Consider the following 22,230-nt stretch of genomic DNA (forward strand, 5'->3'; position numbering starts at 1 on the left):
GACTACCACAAACGATTATTTACCAATAAATGGACAAGCTGGGAGAAATGGATAAATTTATAGAAACATATAATCTAAGACTGAATCAAGAAATAATATAAAATATTAATAGACCAATACTAGTAATGAAATTGAATCCATAATCAAAAACCTCCCAACAAATAAAAGTCCTAGACCAGATAGCTTCATAGGCAAATTCTACCAAACATTTAACGAAGAGTTAATAGCTATTCTTCCCAAACTATTCCAAAAAAATTAAGAGAAAGGAATGCTTCCAAACTTCTTCTATGAGGCCAGCAATTCTGTGATATCAAAACCAGAAAAAGACATGACAAAAAAGTAAAATTACAGGCCAATATCCCTGATGAACATGGATGCAAAACAAAATTCTCAACAAGATATTAGCAAAGCAATTAGCAAACCACCTTACCAAACAAACAAAAAAGATAAAAACTGTATTATTGTTTCAATAGATAGAGAAAAAGCATTTTATGAAGGTCAACATCTACTTATGCTAAAAAAAAAACACCTCAACAAAGTGCATATAGAGGGAACACACCTCAGAATAATAAAGGGCATGTATGAAAATCCCACAGCTAACATCATACTCAATGGTGAAAAGCTGAAAGCTTTTCCTCTAAGCTTGGGAACAGGACAAGGGTGCCCACCCTTGCCACTTGTATTCAGCATAGCATTGGAAGTCCTAGCTACAGCAATCAGACAAGAAAAAGAAATAAAAGGCATTCAAGTTGAAAATAGTAAAACTGTCACTATTTGCAGAAGACAGGAGACTACATATAGAAAAAAACCTAAAGGCTTTACCAGAAAAACCATTCGAACTAATAAATGAATTCAGTAAAGTTACACAATACAAAATTAATATACATTGGGCCCTGGGTGGCTCAGTCGGTTAAGCATCTGACTTTGGCTCAGGTCATGATCTCACAGTTTGGGAGTTTGAGCCCTGTGTCAGGTTCTTTGCTTGTCAGTGCAGAGCCTACTTTGGATCTTCTGTCCCCCCCAACCTCTGCCGTGTGTGCTCTCTCTCTCTCTCTCTCTTTCTCAGAAATAAATAAATATTTTTATTTAAAAAATTAATATGTATTGGGGCACCTGGGTGGTTCAGTCAGTTAAGCATCTGACTTCAGCTCAGGTCATAATCTTGCAGTTCGTGAGTTTAAACCCCATTTTGGGCTCTGTGCTGACAGCTCAGAGTCTGGAACCTGCTTCAGATCCCGTGTCTCCCTCTCTCTCTGCCCCTCCCCTGCTCTGTCTCTGTCTCAAAAATAAACATTAATTTTTTTTAAAAAATAATATACATTAATTCTGCATTTCTATAAACTAATAAACTATCATAAAAAGAAATTTTAAAATCAATCTAATTTACAATTGCATCAAGAAGAATAAAATATGTAGGAATAAATTTAAGCAAGAAGGTGAAAGACCTGTGCTCTGAAAACTATAAGACACTAATGAAAGAAATTGAAGATAAATGGAAAGATATCCATGCTCATGGACTGGAAGAATGAATGCTGTTAAAATGTCTGTACTACCCAAAAGCAATCTACAGATTTACTGCCATCCCTATCAAAATGTCAATTTTTCACAAAAATAGAATAATCCTAAATATTGTATGGAACCACAAAAGACCCTGAATAACCAAAGCAATCTTGAGAAAGAAGAACAAAGTGCATGCATCATGCTCGCTGACTTTGAACTATACGGCAAAGCTATGGTAATCAAAACTGTATGATAATGGTACAAAACCAGACACATAGATCAATATAGAAAGCCCAGAAATAAACCCACACTTATGCAGTCAGTTAATCTTCAATAAAGGAGGAGGGGCGCCTGGGTGGCTCCATCGGTTAAGCGTCTGACTTCGGCTCAGGTCATGATCTCACAGTTTGTTGGTTCGAGCCCCGCGTAGGGCTCTTTGCTGACGGCTCAGAGCCTGGAGCCTGCTTCGGATTCTGTGTCTCCCTCTCTCTCTGCTCCTCCCCCGCTCATGCTCTGTCTCCCTCTCTCCTTCAAAAATAAATAAAAACATTAAAAAAAAAAAAAACAAAGGAGGAAAGAATATACACTGGGGAAAAGACAGTCTCATCAATAGATGGTGTTGGGAAAACTGGACGGCTCCATGCAAAAGAATGAAACTGGACTATTTTCTATACCAGACACAGAAATAAACCCGAAATAGATTAAAGGTTTAATTGTAAGACCAGAGAATTAAAATACTAGAAGAAACCATAGGCAGTAATCTCTTGGACATTAGTCTTAACAATATATATATATATATATATATATATATATATATATATATATATTTGATCTGTCTCCTCAGGCAAGGGCAACAAAAGCGAAACTGAATAAATGGGACTACATAAAACTAAAAAGCATCTGCACAGCAAAGCAAACCATCAACAAAACAAAAAGGCAACCTATTTAATGGGAGAAGATATTTGCAAACTATATAACCAATAAGGGGTTAAATCCTTAACACAACTCAGTATCAAAAAATCAAATAATCCAATTTAAAAATGGGCAGAGGACCTGAATAGACATTTCTCCAAAGAGGACCTATAGATGGCACATGAAAAGAGGTTCAATATTACTAATTATCAGGGAAATGCAAATCAAAGCCACAATGAGATGTCATCTGTTGGTGTGTACATGGAGAAGAGGGAACCCTCGTGCAGAGTTGGTGGGGATATAAATTGGTAAAGTCACTGTGGAAAACAGTAAGGAGGTTCCTCAGAAAAAGAAGACTAGAACTACCTTATGATCCAGCAATTCCACTTCTAGGTATTTATCTAAAGAAAATGAAAACATTAATTCAAAAAGATAAATGCACCCTATGGGGGCGCCTGGGTGGCTCAGTCGGTTAAATGTCTGACTCTTGATTTCAACACAGGTCATGATCCCATGGTTTGTGAGATCAGGCCCCACATTGGGCTCTGCACTGATAGTATGGAGACTGTTTGAGATTCTCTCTCTCCCTCTCTCTCCCTGCTCCTCCCCACTTGCTCTCTGTCTGTCTCAAAATAAACAAATAAACTTAACAAAATTTTTTTAAATAATAAAAATAATAATAAATGCACCCTGTGGTCACTGTAGCATTATTTAGCCAAGATATGGAAGCAACCTAAGTGTCCACTGATAGATGAATGGATTAAGAAGATATATAGTGGAATATTCCTCAGCCATAAAAAGAATGAAATCTTGCCATTTGTGACAACATGGATGGACCTAGAGGATACCGCGCTGAGTAAAATATGTCAGACATAGAAAAACAAATATGGTATGATTTCACTTATATGTGGAATCTAAAATACAAATGAGAAACAGACTAGAGAAACAGAACAATCTGGTGGTTGCTGGTGGAGGGTAAGGGATAAGCGAAATGGGAAGAGGATTGAAAAGTACAAACTACCGCTTATCAGATAAATAAGTCATGGGGATGCAATGTACAGAACGGGAACACAGTTAATAATATTTTAACGATTTTATGTCGTAACAGATGGTGGCTAGATTGACGTGATCACATCATTATGCATATAAATGTGGAATCACTATGTTGTGCACCTGAAACTAATATAGCAACGCATGTCAACTATAATTAAAAAAATGCTGCAGGAGAGGCGCTATGATTTCTAGAGCTCTTTATCCATCTGTTCAGCATATATGGCATAAGTAGGTGCCCATGTACGTGACACGTGACCCCCACAGGTAGATCTCTTAATATTGTGTCAAGGACCAGTGCCAAGGACTCAACATATGGGGAAACAAGGACGCTGATAATCTAAGGACCTCACCCAAGACCACACAGTTAAATAAATAGCAGAGCTGGATTTATATCCTGGGGACAGAGAGCCCATACCATTTACCTCAGTCTATCCAATACAGTCTATCCAGTACAAAGCCTGACAGGGTAGGCAATGGTACATGTTTGTCCAATGAATAAACAAAAGAATAGTAATTTGGAGATGAGATCAACAAACTGATACCAATTCAGGTAAACTGCCTTCCTGTAATGACAGGACCTCATCTGAACAACAGTTAAGGCCATATTACAGGCTTGGTATATCAGAGCCAAATAAAGGAAAGAGTTTGGGATTTCTGAAAACCTATCCCCAGTCATAAACCAACATGATCCAATGCTTGCTGGGCTGAGAATTACATGTATTCCTGAAAGTCCTTCTGTCTGACCGAGCAGTGGTTGCCAAATTTAAAACAAAAGAATGTTACATCTGAACCATCCCGAAAAAGGACCTATAATTAATTCATTCAAAAGTTCGAGAAACAAGCATCTCGTTATTTCTGTTAGCATTCCTCTTGGTGGTGAGCAGATATTAATAGTAAAACACCTAATAATTTACTCAATTAAATATTTTCTTGGGTTTTGCTTTATTATGACATAATAAAACATAGTAATAATAAGCCTAATGGCATAAAGACTAACAGTGTTTTTAACAAAAACCAGATGCAAGCAGTTTTAAATATCTGCTACTATTTCCTCCCTGACGTCTAAACATGTTTTTACAAGTTAACAGACCTCTTCGCCTCTTCATAGAGGAAAATTGAACATCATTCTTTTCTCGGGGTGCTGTTAATGATTCTGGTAAGGTGCATCCTGGGTGAGAACCTCAGAATAAGGCCCTTTTGATGATTATTTTACACACGTACACACACACACACACACACACACACACACGCAGTCTCCGTATGATTAGTACAATTTCCACCTAAAGCAGGACCCCTGTTCAGAGCTGGATAGATGAAAATATCTTTTTCTCCCCTGTCATTTTAAAATTAACTTTGGCAATCCTTTACAAAAGTTAACTTGGCCTGCTAACCACTGTCACCAAAGTTCAGTGAAGCCTCATCTCCTTTACTACCCTCTCTAATTCTATCCCCCTTCCAAATGTTGAAAGAGATCCCAACAACGAGGAAAAAAAATACGTTCTTTGTAACTTACACATGTAAATGCAAGCAAATATACCAGGGGACCTGTTACCTTATTCAAAATAACAAAGCAAAGTTTATTTTTTAAAAAAAACAAGATATTTCAGGGACTCACTCCTTGGATCACAGGGAAGATAAAAATCTCCTCCACGAACCACGTATTGAAAAATATTTGAAGGCAAAGCCCGAAAGGGTTGGCAGCATGTGGTTCTGTTTTTCCTCTGGCAATCTGGCCTTAGCACAGGACTGGACCCACTACCTGTGCTTCCCCTACCGCAGGAGGAGCTAGCCATCATAAATGAAGACAGAAAACTTAAGAAAGATCCACACAGGCACCCGAGGTCTTTCCCTTGCCTCTACCACTGGGAGTGCTGTTCTCACCTCCTACAGGGTTGCCCAATCTTGGCAAACATTTGGGAAGAAGGCTCTCAGAATGAGTATGGGTCTTCAAACAAGAAGACAACTTTGGCATTAGAGAGAATTATACACCTTAGACAACAATTATCTCTGTATGTCTTTGTGTGTGTGTGTGTGTGTGTGTGTGTGTGTGTGTGTGTGTGTGTGTTTGTGTGTGTGTGTGTATGTATGTATGTGTGTGTGGGGGGGCTGGAGAATTCTTAATCATGGAGCCCCCAAAAAGGAAGTGACTATATGAACTGAATAACACTATTAAGATAAGAGCCTTTTATCCAGCAGCCCAAGAGAACACCTGCTGGCAGGACCAAGCAAGCAGACAGAAGCAATTTCCAGCGAACAGCAAATTCACACTGTGGCCAGATGTATGCTTCTAATGTCAGAACAATTATTTATCCAGAGTAAATGAAAAGATGTAAAACTTTTTATTAAAACCAACTGAAAGATGCCCCGGACCCGGAGCATTTACAGAGTCAAGACCCAAGAATTTATGACCAGGTACGTGCAAGGACTCACTCTATCACAGTTTTGTGGGGAAGGACCCATGGAAAGGCTTGATGAGATGGGGTGGCAGAAGGAGAACAGGCATCTAAGTCTCACAAATGTAGCCTCCCCACCAATTCCTTAATAAGAGGAGACAACAGTAATATGAGAACCTCACTATGGACTATTCCTAGCTTGTTAAGTGGATTTATAATCCGGTTCACAATAAATGTGGGTTTTTCTTTTCATTCCAGAATGGAGGTTCTCCCTTTTCAATAAATCATTTTTCTATCTTCTTATCAAATGAGTTACTATATAAGGAGTGCTTACAATAGACCCTGTGACATAACAGTTGGCTACCTTTACTGTTATTAACATCCTCCCTCCAAGGACATCTCCAGATATGACATCTAACTCTCTGGTCTGGTCAAGAAGGCACTGCCTACTATTGTAGTCAAGATTCCAGGGTAAATCTAGTTAATCGCTACTTCCTTCAGGATGCTCCCTTCTCGTCTGGGTATCTCATCTGGTAACAATATCCTACATGTAATATATTCTTATATCCACATATATTCATCATGGAAAGATGTTCCGTGTGTATTTGTCCTTTGTGTGCAGCAACAACGGTGTTCTTATTCAAATAAACTTTATGTTTTTGATGTCTTTTGAGAGAAAAAGAGAGTGCAGAGGGAGAGGGAGAGAGAGAATCCCAAGCAGGCTCTACACTCAGCTCAAGCCTGACACGGGGCTCAATCTCAGGATCGTGAGGTCGTGACCTGAGTCGAAATCAAGAGTTGGACGCTGAACCGACTGAGCCACTCAGGCGCCCCACATTCAAAGAAACTTTAAACATCCTCATTTATAATGAGGAGAGACCTGAAGATATTTTGTTTATACTAAATATTCTGGGTTTTATCTCTTTTTAAAAATATTTTTCAATGTTTATTATTTTTGAGAGAGAGACAGAGAGAGAGAGCAAGTGGGGGAGGGGCAGAGAGAGGGAGACATGGAATCCGAAGCAGGCTGCAGGCCCTGAGCTGTCGGCACAGAGCCCGATGCAGGGCTCAAACTCATGAATCTGAGCTGAGGTCAGAAGCTCAACTGACTGAGCCACCCAGGCACCCAAGGGTTTTATCTCTTTTCTTAAAATTGACAAGACTAATTACATCACCAGCACCCCCACCCCCACCCCCCGCCATTGAAGGGACTCCAAATGTTGCATAAATCAGACCGAGCTTACTCCTAAGGCCAACTGCAGGAAAGTAGTGTGAGATGAATTTAGAGAGATGACAGCATCACTGAATAATTATATGGCTTTCTCATTCAATAAGATATATAATATCCATGTGTTTGAGAGGCGAAGAACCCTTTTTTCTTCTTTTTATCCTTCACAAATTCAAACATCGTATTTTGTGAAGGGAAGTCTTTGAATTCATATTTGTTGAAAGAAATAACCCATCACCGTAAGATATATGTTCTATGTAACATAAAGCATAGGTCATCAATCTGAACCAATGCAAATTAAAATATCTCCTTTAAATATACTCAAACGATCTCTCCAGACCTGGAGCCTAGTAATCTATCAGCCAACAAGTATTTATTAAGTGACTAGGTTTCCCTTGTCCCTCGCAAATCCCCAGAGGACCTTGTTCTCTCTCGGGGGCATGAGTCAGAACAACATAGTTGCTAAGAGCACAGCCACCCATAGGGCACCTGTGTGTCCTCGGGTTTATTCTCAACTCACCTGGAATTCAGTCTCCATCTGCAGAACAAGGATTTGGGGTAACAGTTTTTAATAACAGCAGCAGCCACTTCAAAATGTCGTTGTGAGACTTAAACTAGTTCATGCACATAAATAATATGTGCTTAGTAGGCAGTGCTATTGGCTTTCTATTAACAGGTTATTTGACCCAAATACTAAAGATTTAGCAAGAAACGTTGGAAATCACGTGATTCTTAGAGATATTGAGAGAGCACTGGAAAAGTCCCAAGGTAAATATTGATGGTGGTCATCCAGATGAGGCTAGGACTTCTAAAACTCTCTCGCTCTGATGTTCAAAGTAATAGTGTACTTCAAAATAATATTATTATTAGCCAATATACACTGAGCATTTACCATGGCCTTCTTCTGCAACTAATATGTTTTATTACTTATATTCCATTCAAACAAAACACTCTTCCACCATATTGGCTGACGTGGTATACTCCATATGCCACAAGGTATAGGGAAGCTGTGTCTGGTTAGAGAACTTAGTATCTTGGGGCACCTGGTTAAGGCATTATCAGTTGGTTAAGCCTCCAAATCTTGATTTCGCCTCAGGCCATGACCTCACAGCTCATGGGTTTCAGCTGTATCAGGCTCTGGGCTGGCAGCATGGAGCCTGCTTGGGATTCTCTCTTTCTCCCTCCCTCTCTCTCTTTCTGCCCCTCCCATACTCATGCTTGCTCTCTCTCTCTCTCTCTCTCTCTCTCTCTCTCAAAAATAAATACATAAACTTAAAAAAAAACTTAGTATCTCCTCAACTTCAAATGTATGAGCCACTTGAAGCTAATTATATATTAGTGTTTAATGGAGTGCAGTCTCAATCCCAATGCAAAGCACACCGTTAGGGAAACAGCAGAAAAAGATTTCTTTTCCTTCCTACAGTATTATATGCTTAAATAAAATGCCTATAAGAGCATAAAACATCTTGATTTACTAAATTACTCATGATCTTCTGACCCCAATTAAGTCTGAAATAGCAAAATCCCATGGCCCATTGTACCCTAAGCTTCTGTCTCCGAGGGATGAAAATATACAATAAACTGTTCTATGATGTTTGCTATTATGGAGACTGAGGTAAGCATAAGACCATAGCTATGTTTATAAATGCTTCTAAAATGAGAAAGTGTGAGTATAAATTCACTCATTCATTCATTCCATAAATATTTACTGACTGCCTTACTATACACCAGACATTGTTTCTGTGACCTGGAAATACAGGAGTAAACAAAACAGCAAAATCCTTCCCATCTTGAAGTTTACATGTCAGAAGGGAAAGAGACTCAGATAATAAATGCATTAAAATGGGACTCTGGCTCAGTTTCAGAGGCAACCCTAAAAGAGCTGAGGAACCAAGCCTCCCTCACTTTCCAATGAATGCTATGGCAAAGGACATTTGTTCTCAATCCGTGGTTCCTTCCCCCGAAGAGGATATGAAACAGAATGGTGGAGAAGCCGAGAGAATTTACTATCTTAGAAAGATTTTCAAGCCTAGTGAGAGTGGCTTCCCAGAGACACCCCTGTGAGCTCCAGGGCCTGGAGCGGCTCTGAAATATGACTTGCCTGGGAAATCCGAAGGGCAAGAAGAGGGGTGAGGGTCTTGTTGAGGTAAGTAATTGCACGCTGACCTATGGCAGATGAAAGGTGCCTGTCCTCCATGGCCTGAGTGTGCACACCCGTGTGTGTGTGTGTGTATGAGAGAGAGAAAGAGAGAGAGAGAGAGAGAGGGAGAGACAGAAAGCGAGAGAGGGGGGAATTGGAGGGGAGAAAGAGCTCCCTTCAGACATCAACTCCCAGGGAGAAATTCCAAGGCCTCTTGACAGCTGGGAAATGGGGTGCCTAGTCCTCAGAGGCGATTCCAAACTTACACCTCAGCTTCCTGCACATGGCAGTTTAGGAGGGATTCTGACAGGAGGAAGCGTCTCCAGCTCAAGTCCACCTGGATGGAGCGGTGGAAAAATCACGCTTCAGTAACTAGGGATGTTTTGTCTGGTGGAAAACAGACTGAAGGGAAAGATCCCCTCCACCACCCCTCCTGACAGTTGAAAAGCTATGGGTAGTTCACTGACCACGAACATGGAACTGTCTCATTTGCCTCACATGACTCTTATTAGTAAGAGTGCCAGGCATGCCTGTCCACACAGATCGGTCCCCTGACTGCCTTCTGTGGTTCTAGTGACACTCAGGTGGCTCTTGTGTCCCAGTTCTGCTCATGACACCCCTGACTCCCCCCCCCCACTGTAGTCTAATCCAGTCCCATCACAATATTGCAATAATGTAATTATATAATCTTCTAATGACTATAGTCCTCCAGCCTCTGTTAGCTCTTTTTTTTTTAAGTTTATTTATTTATTTTGAGAGAGAGAGAGAACGAGCAAGCACGAGCAGGGGAGGGTAGAGAGAGGGAGAGAGAGAATCCCAAGCAAGCTCCAAGCAGTCAGCGCAAAACCAATGTGGGCTCAAACTCACAAACCACGAGATCATGACCTGAGCTGAACTCAAGAGTCAGATGCTTAACCCACCGAGCCACCCAGACACCCCTGTTGACTCTTTTTTTTTTTTTTTTACAGTTTTTTAAGTTTATTTATTTGAGAAAGACAGAGACAGTGTGAGCAGGGGAGGGGCAGAGAGAGGGGGAGAGAATCCCAAGCAGGCTCCGCACCGTCAGCACAGAGCCTGATGCCCGATGCGGGGCTCAAACCCACGAAATCGTGAGGCCGGGAACTAAGCCACAGAAACACCCTCCAAGCTGCAACCCTGAAACTCTCCACCTGCTTGTCCCTCTATGGATACACTTAGAGGAAACATAATCACACAAGAGTGAAAGAAATCCAACAGACCAAATGCAGGGCACGGGGTCACGCGGTAACTTTTACACGTCAGCACCATGCTTCCAGTCTAGGGGGTCCACGTCATTACGTGGTCCCTGCAATGCGCACAGACGCCTTTGGCTCCAGGGGCAGTCCAAACTCACTTGTGGCTTCAGGCAGACAGTCTGCGAGCAGGCAGCACAGAGGCTGCTGACAGTTCTTTCAGTTTGACAACGTGCTCTCCTACCGATTCATGAGAAACGTAGGTGAACGCGAATTTGGAGGCCCGAGCATGTCGGAGCCTGACTCTTCCTGAAAAGCCACGCTGTGGTCACTCTGCCAGACCCACCACTGCTTGTGTCTATGCCACGTCGGCTTGCAGGTCCCGGACCACGCACTGCCAGAAATGCCCAGTGTGCGTATGTCCAAACACAGACTTTAGAAATGTCTGGATTGTGAGCCCTGCATGTTCAGAAAAAAATATGTGGGGTATCCTCGCCTAGAGACCCTCTGTGTCTCCATAAACAAACAAGCAAACAGATAAATAAGTGAGGTTACTGTATCTGAATATCAGTCCTGTGTCTTAGCTCCTTGGTCCTGAAGTGCAGGAAAGAGGAAAGTACTCACAACAGTGCTTCCCTATACTAGCTTCACAGATGCCTGTGGGTTTCCGTTTCAAGCCCAGTGCCTCCCTCTCTCCCATTAGGAGCAGCACCAGCAGACGTGCGTGCTGATCATGCTTTGCCTGGGCACCGACCTTGCAACATTGTGAATTCGGGATATTTCTTTACATAGAGAAGAACGGCTTTTTGCTTTTGATTTCATGCTTCACCTCCTGACAGTGTCAGTCCCTGGTGCACCAGGTAGAAACATTGGGCCGATTGTCCCGCGCTTCTGAAATAGTCACACGACCACCCCTGCAGAGACTGAGGCAACTCGACAGAAAGCAGGGCTGGTTAGTTGGGAAGAAGGCAAAGCCAGGCACTGTCATGAAGGGAGAAAATTCCAGTTACCTGATTTTCAGATAAAACCATAAGGAGATACCTTGATATAAAAGTAACAGATCATTTAATTGAACATATACAGGTACTCCTTTTTTATTTTTTTTAATGTTTATTTATTTTTGAGAGACAGAGAGAGAGACGGGTACGAGCGGGGGAGGGCAGAGAGAGAGCCAGACACAGAATCAGAAGCAGGCTCCAGGCTCCGAGCTCTCAGCACAGAGCCCGATGTGGGGCTTGAACTCACAAACCATGAGATCATGACCTGACCCGACGTCAGACGCTTAATGGACTGAGCCAGCCAGGTGCCCCCAGGTACTCATTTTTAAAGCACTTGTTTCTGAATGTGTATGATACCCCCCCTTTTTTTTTTTAAACATGAGCTCCAGGCCAAGCCATGAAATACAAGTTGCCTGTATGTTATAACCTTGGTTCTGAGGCCAGAAATTACTCTGTTTCAATGTCTTCGTTTATGCTGAACTGTAGGAATGAGGCAAGAGTGGGTGTGGTCCCCTGAACAAGGGATCTTGAAGTTTGATGCGGATTATGCTTGCACTCACTTTTCTCCAGCTCTTCCTCACTTGTTGTAGTAAGGATTTAAGTGACTTCGAAGAGCCCTTACTTAGGGGGGCACCTGAGTGGCTCAGTCGGTTAAGCATCTGACTCTTGATTTCAGTTTAGGTCATGATCTCACGGTTCGTCAGTTCGAGCCCCACATCGGGCTCTGGGCTGTCAGTGAGAGATTCTCTTTCTCTTTCTCTCTCTCTCTCTCTCTCTCTCTCTCTCTCTCTCTCTGCCCCTCTCCCACTCTCATGTGCTCTCTGTCTCAAAATAAATAAATAAACTTAAAAAAAAAAACAAACAAGAGTGGTTACTCCTGTTCTCCCTCAGGCAGGAAAGTCAACACGTCGGCTGCAGTCCTCACTATTCAGATGAAGAATCATAATATGCATTATAAATGCAATAGTTCAGGAAAGACAGAGCCATTATTTGCTGTTCTGCATACACCAAGTCGTCACCTCTTTTCCTGAAGACTCACCACAAGTTGATAAGTTGGTGGCAGTGACCAATGGCCTTTCCCGCACCACCCTGTTGGTTGGGCCAAACACAACTTCCTTTTTTTTCCATGTTAATATACAGCCATCTCACCTGAGACACTGGGCACAGTCTTTATTTCTGACGGTATTGTTTGGAAAAATTGACCTGGTGTGGTTTAAAGTTCACACTTGTGGAAGAACTTCAAATAGGGAAACTCAGAAGGCAGACCATGCCTCCTAATTTGAACCTCAGAAGAAATCGTCACATTCTTTTCTATGCCTTCAGATTCTTGCAGGGCAACGGGAAATGGATCCAAAATTTTGCAGCAACATGCTTGAGAAACCCTCCCCCAGACTCAGATTACTCTCTTCCAGTACTTGATTGAGGCATATGGAAGAGATCTCAGCTGATGTATAAACAAGTCATGACTGGGACCCGGCCTCCTACCCAGTACTCCTGCTACGTGGCTTGGAAATGTGAAGACGGTGCTCTGCCTCCTTTCCACTTGCCACCACATTCTCCCCAGCAATCCAATATGCAAAGCGTGTGCCAATGTTGCTCCGCCCTCTGCCTTATTTTGTTGAAAATACCCTGAGTTCACCTTAACCAGCCAGAATGTTCCAGGTACACTGCAAGCGTACCAACGAAGACCGACTTGGGAACTTGTGGGGGAGGATAGCTCTGTAAATGACAAAAACGTGTCACCAACCAGCTCCACGCTACTCAACTTGCAGCTGCTCAAACACTTGACGCCCGCTCCCAACGGGACCAGCACGACGCACAGACAGCATCTCTCGTATCAGATAAAGACAGACCCAGAAGCCCAGCGAAATGCATTCCGACCTCAGCAGAGAACAGCACACGTCTCTTACCTTGCATCGTTGCTTTTGTTGGTTCCGAGAACAGGGGGATGAGCAAGAGGTAGATGAGGTAGACAAAGGAGAGCCCATTGTACCGGAACGCACACGCTGCGGTTGGGAAGAGAAATGAGAGGGAGAGCGTCATTAACAATGGCAGGCTGATGGGACCAGGGTGCACAGGGCCTGCGTGGGTAACTGCATCAGCCGTCGCTAGATCAAATGGCGACCTAAGCAGATAAGTCAATTAGGAAGTAAAAATTCAGCCTTTCTTCTGTGTTCCTCACTCTGTCGAGCACCATTAGAAATGCAGAATTAAAACGCATGATCCCTGCTCTTAAAATCTACCCAGGAAGGCAGCACCCACATACCTGAATGAAGGCAGTCCACAAATGAGTCATAAGTTAAGCTGGAGAAATTAACATTGCTACAGAAATATAGAGGCAACGGGATTGGGGAGGGTTTGGGATGCACGGGGAAGGTTTTTCCATGGAAGAGAGGAGACAGAAGAGACAGACAACAGAAAGATATTTGGTAAACACTCCATGGCAGGGCTTTACACACATTTTCTCATTTAATCCTACTCATTTTATGAGTAGGAACAGTCAGGCTCAGAAAGACTCAACCGCTCACCTGAATCTCCCAACTAGGATTTGACCGAGTTAGAATTAAGCTCAGACCTGCCAGGCTCCCGACCCTACATTCCTTCTTCTGCATCGCTTATCTGACACACAGAACTCCAACGACTGGCTCCAGTGCGTGCCTTAGCTCTCCAGGTTCCCATTTCCCCATCTGTGAGGCACACATGATAACTGTCTCTAACTCATTGACTCATTATGAGGGATAAATAGAAAGATATAATATGATAATACCTATGGCTCAGCGTCTTATACCCAGGAGGCCCTCAAAAACATGAGCATTTATCATATCCTCCTCATTATTATCCAGGGAGAAGAAAGTGTGCAGTGTTCCATGCAGAAAGAAAATGAGCACATTATAGCAATAAGAAATAAATTTACTGGCTGACTAAAGAAAAACTAAAGACGAGAAGGACTGAATATGAACCTGTGAGGTGAGGAAATCTGTTTAATGATTACACAGATGGAAACATGTTGGAATGAAAGTTGGGAGGAGAGTAAATAGAAGGCAGTGGACTATGGAGTTGATGTTAGTACATAACCACAATAATAATTATTACTATTAAATAATAATAATAATGATGATGATGATGATGATGATGATGATGATGATCTGGTGACTGTGTGAGAAATTTGGACTGGGAGAGAGTGAAACTGAAAAGTTGTGGTAATTGGGGAATAAATGAGGATTCCAGACAGAGCAGTGATGACAGCAAGTTTAAAAAGCAGCAGATGGAATAAAAAAGCATTTTGTAAAATAAATATGGAGAGGTGTGAAGAGAAATTATACAACAGTGACTCCAAGGCTTGTAACCCAGGCAATGATAAGGATTACTGCCATGGAGAAAAGTGATTTAAGAAGTGGTAAGTTTGGGGCGCCTGGGTGGCACAGTCGGTTAAGCGTCCGACTTCAGCCAGGTCATGATCTCGCGGTCCATGAGTTCGAGCCCCGCGTTGGGCTCTGGGCGGATGGCTCAGAGCCAGGAGCCTGTTTCTGATTCTGTGTCTCCCTCTCTCTCTGCCCCTCCACCGTTCATGCTCTGTCTCTCTCTGTCCCAAAAATAAATAAATGTTGAAAAAAAAATTAAAAAAAAAAAGAAGTGGTAAGTTTAGGGGCGTCTGGGTGGCTCAGTTGGTTAAGTGTCCAACTTCGGCTCAGGTCATGACCTCACGGTTCGTGAGTTTGAGCCCCACACTGTGCTCTTTGCTGTCAGCACAGAGCCTGCTTCGGATCCTCTGTCCCCCTCTCTTTCTGCTCCTCCTCTGTTTGTTCTCTCTCTCTCTCTCTCTCTCTCTCTCTCTCTCAAAATAAATAAACAAACTTTAAAAAAATATGAGTTTACCTTTAGACAAACTCACAGAATTAAATCACAGGGTGGGGACCAGATGGAAATAGCCAGTCGTTAGCATGGACAGCATCCTTGCTTAGGGCTCTAGGGGGAAAGGGAGCTGCAGCCTGAGCACAGTGTTCGCAGAAATGACAAGAAGGGACAGATTCTCCCAAGGCAAGAGCAATGGACAGATGTACACAAGACAGAAGCATCTGCCCCGACTGCTGCCTGCATATGGGGTAAAGATGGAGGGGAAACTGGCAGGTATGCAAGAAAAAAATTTAGGACAGACATGAGAAAATCCAGGAAGGTCCAGTTTCACAAGAGAACAAGTTTTCACGAAAAAGTTCACTACGACAGAGAGATGAATTGATCACCAGCAAGGATGTCTTCGAAGGTCTCTGAAGGAGGAGGTCATCACATGGAAACGCAAGAGAAGCACTGTTGTAACCAAGAAGTAGGAAATGAGAAGGGGAGTCCGGGGGGGTCAAGAGACCCTGAGAGGATTGAGTAGGGGAGACATGGCACGGGCAAGGCCTGGGTGCCCTTGGTCAGAGGGTGGAGCATCTGGAACCACAGGACAATCCAGTGTGGAATGCACATTGGGACTCACAGACATGGTTCCCACGCAGGGAGACCAGATCCAGGAGGGCTGATCTTGAGACAGAATTTGAACAGCAGGAGCATGGCATAGGCCAGCCCCCAGCCCTCGCTTCTGGTGGCTTACTCTAGAGTCCAGCAATCAGCGGCACAGTAGGGCAAAGTGAGGGATGGTATCCTAAGGAAAGGAGGAATTCAGAAAACGTGCTTTTTCATTCCAAAAGAATCACGCACATATCTGTAGCTGTTTACACCATCACTGACATTCCTAATCTCCTTTATGGAAAGACCCAAAGCAGGAATAAACTTTCACACTATTGATGGGGCTGATAGGAAAATATATAAATGGGACAATGTAAAGGAATAAAAACATATGCTTGAATTGGCTTTCTAGATTGTTTTTCCTTCTGTCTCTTATTTCTCATCCACAGCTGAAGCTCCTTAAAAACAATTCAAAGATATTTGGTTATTCATTCAGCTAACAAATATTTATTGAGTGTGTACTATGTGCCGGGACCCCCAAAGATCCTCCTCTGCCTTTGGGAACTCACATTTTGGTGAGGAGACGTATGAGGAACAACAAACACAAGGTCAACCACCAGCAGGTGAGCCAGCTGACCGAGTCTCCCGTGGGAGAGGGTGCCGGGGCGGGGACTTGGAGCAGAAGCGGGCACGGCCTGGGTGACCCGCCCCAGAGTGTCCCACAGGGCACCAGTGTGCCAGCAGAGTCCTGGATGGGGCCAGACCGGGTGCACCTTGCAAGGAAGGGTTCAGAAGACACTGGCTGTCACTCTGAGATGTCAGTTCTGTGCCGGTTTTCACCCTCAGTTCCAGGCTGCAAGCCCAGCTCCTGCCTACGCCCGCGGCTCCGTGCCTCAGTTCACACCCTGCGTGCTGCACCGCTGCCCAGCTAAAGAGCCAGCACCCTCCATATGCTGCTTCCTGCCTGTAGGCTTCGCCCGCACCCCTCCCTCCGACCGCAACACCTTCCCATCCTTCCTCCACCAAGCATCTTGCCACGTGGCTTACGTGTGTCCTCCTCTGGCTCATCACCCATGTCCACAGCCTCCCAAACAGGTGCATTTCACCCCCTGGTGCCTCTCCCAGGTCACTTCTCATTCAGCGTCGCACGCATCAGTACAGATGCCTGTGACCACCTCTGCTGTCTCCAGGGCCCTGTGCACAGGGGGTGCTCAGACCCACGAGAATCACGAAAAGTGCATAAATGAATGAAATGGAATGGAAAAGACGTGAGGGCATCCAGAAAGAGAAGCAGGCTATCCAAGTGTGCAGCCTGCCCGGCAGCAGAAACACACCACAATGGACATTTAAATAAAAACATCACAACTGACATTTACACAACCGTAAACAAAATACACATCTAAACAACTGGAACATTTCTTTCTCTTCAGCCCTACCCTAGGGGTTTTGTCCATGTTCATTAGTATTGTGCAGCAAAATTACCCATTCCTGAGTATTTCTGGGGGAAAAACTCAAGTAGAATTCACTTTAATGAGCACTCACAGTGACTTATCCGCTGTGAATGTGTCTCATAATAGCTTACAAAAATGTGCTTGCTATGTGTCAAGCCCTGACGTGTGCACTCCATGCACACTGACCATATGATTACCATGCCCCTTTCACAGGGACTGTTACTACTCTCCCTCTACACACGAAAAACCAGGAAGCGCAGGTAAGTAACCAGGCTGAGGATTGAGCCGGGGAGTCTAGTCCCCGAGGCTGCACAATCATTAGGAAGCATCGAGGCCTCACGATGGCTCCATGCCATCACCTGTCCATCCTGTCCCCAGTTAACCGTCAGGGGCTCAGTGAGCCAGAGCCTTCCCTCCACAGGATGACAAACGCTCTGCATGTATCAGTCTTGCTGTTTCAGTTTTATAACCTCCCTCTGTCAGGTTTCCAATTATGCATAGTGGAAATGTGTATACTGGGGACATTCCCCAAGACTGACTTTGGAGGCGGAGAAAGGAGACCGCTGTTGGGGTCTCGCATCACAGCCTTTGGTAACCACTATTCACAGCTAAGTCCGAAGACCTGAAGGAGAGGACAAGGACAATGGTCCCCCGTAATGGCCACCTCCTGGTTGTCATGCCCATATGTAATCCCCTGCTTCTGAATACGGGTTGGAGCCAGTGACTCCCTGTGAAGAGAGACAGTAAAAGTATCCTGCTACCACTTGGTGGCTTCTATTCTGGGTGCCCCTCTGCCTCTCCCCTTGCTCACCAGGCATGTGGCAAGGGGCTGAAGTCTCCAGCGAGCAGCCAGCCCTCTCCGGCCAACAGCCACACGAGTTAGCTTGGAGGCAGCTCATCTGGAGACCGTGACCTCACCCCCACCCCCCACCCCGCCTTGACTGCAGCCTTGTGAGACAGGCTGCACCACATGCGGAGCCACACCTGGGTTCCTGACTCCCAGAAACTCTCAGATAGTTTGAGCTGCTAAATACCTAGGCAATTTGTATGCATTAAGAGATACCCACACTTAAAAATCAAGCCACTTCTAAAAATCCAACTTCATTTATTTTTGTCTGAAATTATCCCATTTGACTGATGACAGTGGCCCAACAAGGTGAATTCCCTGCTTTATTTTTGTGTGTGAAGTTGCTATCCAGGAGCTCACCCAAGCTTCTGGGGACTCTGAATGACATTTCCTTTCTTCTTTTTTTTTTTTTTAATGTTTATTTTTTGAGACTGAGAGAGAGAGAGAGAGAGAGAGAGAGAGAGCATGAGTGGGAGAGAAGCAGAGAGAGAGAATGACACAGAATCCGAAGCAGGCTCCAGGCTCCTGAGCAGTCAGTACACAGCCGGACACAGGGCTTGAACTCACGAACCGCGAGATCGTGACCTGAGCTGAAGTCGGACACTTAACGGACTGAACCACCCAGGCACCCCTAAATGACATTTCTAAGTGAGTTATCCCCATCAAGCGCAAAATGTGCCTTTGAACTTGCTGAGGCAGCACATGTGAGCTAGAAAAGCCTTAGAAGGCAAAAAGCAATCGCTCCTTCATCAAGCATGATGTTGCCTTTGTTCAGGAGCACATGTGCAACTCTTCGTAATGAGCTCTTGTGTTCTGTCTGCACTGTGTTCCAGATACCCCGCACCTCTCTTGGACAGTCAAGACACCTGGACCTCTGCCCTCTGCCTCAAGAACTTTACTGTTGATAGTACAATTTTTTTTTGAAATTGCTCAAAGGAGAAAGATTCTTTGCTTTGGCTAAGAATGTACTACAGTTTCCACTATTCCTACCTGGTTTTAATGACCCAGAATTATATGGAAACCCCCCCCCCCCAAAAGGGTGACAACAGTTGACAGGAATTTCCCAAACAAAAGACCTTGCCAGGCCTAGAGGGCCCACAATTACAAACCAGGAGTCAACAAGTTATCAAGTGAAGTGGTTTATAAATGCGAATACCATCGTTTGAACTGTAAACAATTGAACTTGCCTCATTAAGGAACTTCATTTTGTAAAGATCAAAGTTGGCAAGCAGTTTTGGGAAAACTCTCCCAACAGGAAATGATTGGACTTTGACAATTCATCAAAATGAGAAGGGGAAAAATCTGTTGCAAGTATGAAATTGTTAAGATGACCATGCAACATTATTTTAAATTTATTTTTATTTTTTTAATGTTTATTTTTGAGAGAGAGAGAGAGAGACAGAGTGCAAGTGGGGGAGGGGCAGAGAGAGAGAGAGGGAGACACAGAATCCAAAGAGGCTCTGAGCCAACAGCACAGAGCCCGACGCGGGGCCTGAACTCACGGACTGTGAGATCATGACCAGTGAGATCATGACCCGAGTTGAAGTCAGATGCCCAACTGACTGAGCCCCCCAGGTACCCCTGTCATGCAACATTTATAAAAATACTTGATTGCAGTTTGTGTACAGATCTTCCTCGACTTACAGTGGGGTTACGTCCCAATGAAACCAAAGTAAGATGAAAATAATGATAGTCTAAAATGTATTAATACACCTAACCTACTGAACGTCATAGCTCAGCCCAGACTGCCTTAAACGTGCGAAGGACACTTTTTTGTAACGTTTATTCATTTTTTGATAGAGACAGAGCGTGAGTGGGGGAGGGTCAGAGAGAGAGGGAGACACAGAATCTGAAATAGGCTTCAGGCTCTGAGCTGTCAGCCCAGAGCCCGATGTGGGGCTCAAACTCATGGACCGTGAGATCACGACCTGAGCCGAAGTCGGATGGACCGTGAGATCATGACCTGAGCCGAAGTCGGACGCCCAACCGACTGAGCCACCCAGGCGCCCCAAAGGACACTTACTTTAGCCTACAATTAAAGGAATCATCTGACACAAGCCGATTTTATAATCAAGTGTTGAATCGCTGGTGCAACTGACTGAATACTGTACTGAAAGTGACAAACACAATGGCTGTCTGGATATAGAATGGCAAGAATGTAAGTCTTACGGCTACTGACCCTCGTACCTGGTGTGGTGAACGGGGAGCAGCGGTTGCTACCACCCAGCATCGTGAGAGAACATTGCACTGCAGGCCGCCAGCCCAAATTCCAAGTTCAAAATACAGTTTCTACTGAATGCATATTGCTTTTGTCCAATCATCCACCGAAAGGCGGGACCATCTGTATAATAATTTCCCCTTGACTACAATATGATCGCGGAGAGGTTTAAACAACTTTAATTTACCCTTCCATAATAGTTGAAGGCAATAATTTTAGATTATGTTATTAAAGGTAAGGGCTCACAGAGTTGAATTTTTAGCCAGATGTGATCTCCTACTTCCTTCATACCCTGTAGCAAAGCCAAACAGCATCTCACTATTGATGGCCTCGGAGACAATGCTTTAAATGTTTAGAATCTCCATTTCAACTAAGTACATTCTAAATGCTCTTTATTGCCTCAAGGAGTTTTGTTTATTTTAACAGTTGCCAGAGCAGTAGAAACACAGTATTCAGAACAAGCAACTTCAGCACCAAGTGACAAAAGAGTTCTGTCCATTCAGTGATTCCAGAAATTTTTTGTTGGTTTGTACTTTTAATATTTTTTCCTTCTCCGCTCTGGAGCATTTAATTTCTTTTAAAAGGATGTCCTCTCAAAATCCTGGTTATTTTATTTTTAAAAAATGACAACAAGAGAATCAGCTGCAAGTATTTACAATGGAGCGGGGAAAAGAATTAAACAATGGTAGATTTTTCCTAAGGAAAGCTATCAAAGAAGAGGGACAGGAAAAAGGCTGTTTATGTCACCTGATTCATTGTCTATTTGTGTAGAATTCTTTTTCCCATTATACACTCCTGTGTCTTAGATCCGGTTAAAGTTATAAATGTCTCAAGTAGTGATGCTTTAGAACTGAGAGTCAAGACCCAGTTCTTCCCGTTTCCTTTAAGTCTGACCTCCACGTCCACAAGAGGCTGGACAAGGCTGGGACAAGAACACCTTCCTTCAGAAAGGTTCAAAAATATTTCATCAAGCAAGATGCTACCAGGGGCGCCTGAGTGGCTCAGTCAGTTAAACGTCCGACTTCAACTCAGGTCATGATCTTGCGGTCCAGGAGTTTAAACCCCGCATCAGGCTCTGTGCTGATGGCTCAGAGCCTGGAGCCTGCTTCGGATTCTGTGTCTTCCTCTCTCTGCCCCTTCCCTTACCACACTCTGTCTCTGTCTCTCTCTGTCAAAAATAAATAAACATTAAAAAAAAAAAAAAAAAGAAAGATGCTACCCAAAGATCTCTCTCCCCCTACAGGTCAGAAAGGCAAGACATATGCTTGCGTACTTATCCTTATCATGTAACACCTGCATTATCTCCTTTCTGCACACCATAAGAATGTTCACACATGTGTACCACAAAAAGCTAATAGAAATAATTTTCAAATAATAGAATATGCTGTCACATTTGGGGATAGTCCCTATATTTTAACATTGTCCAGAGATGTATGAAAGCTGACTTCGTTCCACGGAGTTCGTCAGTACAGTCCTGAATCCTTCAATCAGGTATTTGTCACACTTCAAGAAATAGAAATATCTCACCACAAAAAAAAAAGAAATGGAATTACATGACATGATGAAGGTGTTACCTAACACTACAGTGGTCATCATTTTGCAATATTTAAGTGTATCAAATCAATACAATGTATACCTTTAAACGTATACAATAGTTATATGTCAATATATCTCAGAAAAACTAGAAGAGCAATATTATACTGTACATTAATTTCATTAAAGAAGTCAGTTAAAAGAATGTAATTTTAGAATAAAGCATCAAAGAAAATAAGACTTTTACATTTTGCAAGGTCTTAGAATCAAATTGTAGTAGCAGAAAATCATAACCATTAC

General features: G+C 43.4%; 1 protein-coding gene across 7 annotated transcripts in view; it reads right to left on the reverse strand.

Moving 5' to 3' along the window:
• Positions 1-22,230, reverse strand: part of LOC125149105 (piezo-type mechanosensitive ion channel component 2) — a 474,283-nt gene that overhangs the window by 378,927 nt on the left and 73,126 nt on the right. For 6 of the 7 annotated variants that reach the window (XR_007145811.1, XM_047827748.1, XM_047827749.1 and 3 more), the window contains exon 2: positions 13,346-13,441. Coding sequence is in view for 6 of the 7 variants with exons in the window: in XM_047827748.1 (XP_047683704.1) it covers positions 13,346-13,441 (96 nt within the window). In the remaining variant the exon portion in view is untranslated. Of the gene's footprint in view, positions 1-13,345; positions 13,442-20,643; positions 20,718-22,230 lie in introns of those variants that run through there. The other variant, XM_047827747.1, reaches the window with a different exon arrangement.

The sequence above is a fragment of the Prionailurus viverrinus genome, chromosome D3 (assembly GCF_022837055.1).
Source record: "Prionailurus viverrinus isolate Anna chromosome D3, UM_Priviv_1.0, whole genome shotgun sequence".
NCBI classification, from domain to species: domain Eukaryota; kingdom Metazoa; phylum Chordata; class Mammalia; order Carnivora; family Felidae; genus Prionailurus; species Prionailurus viverrinus.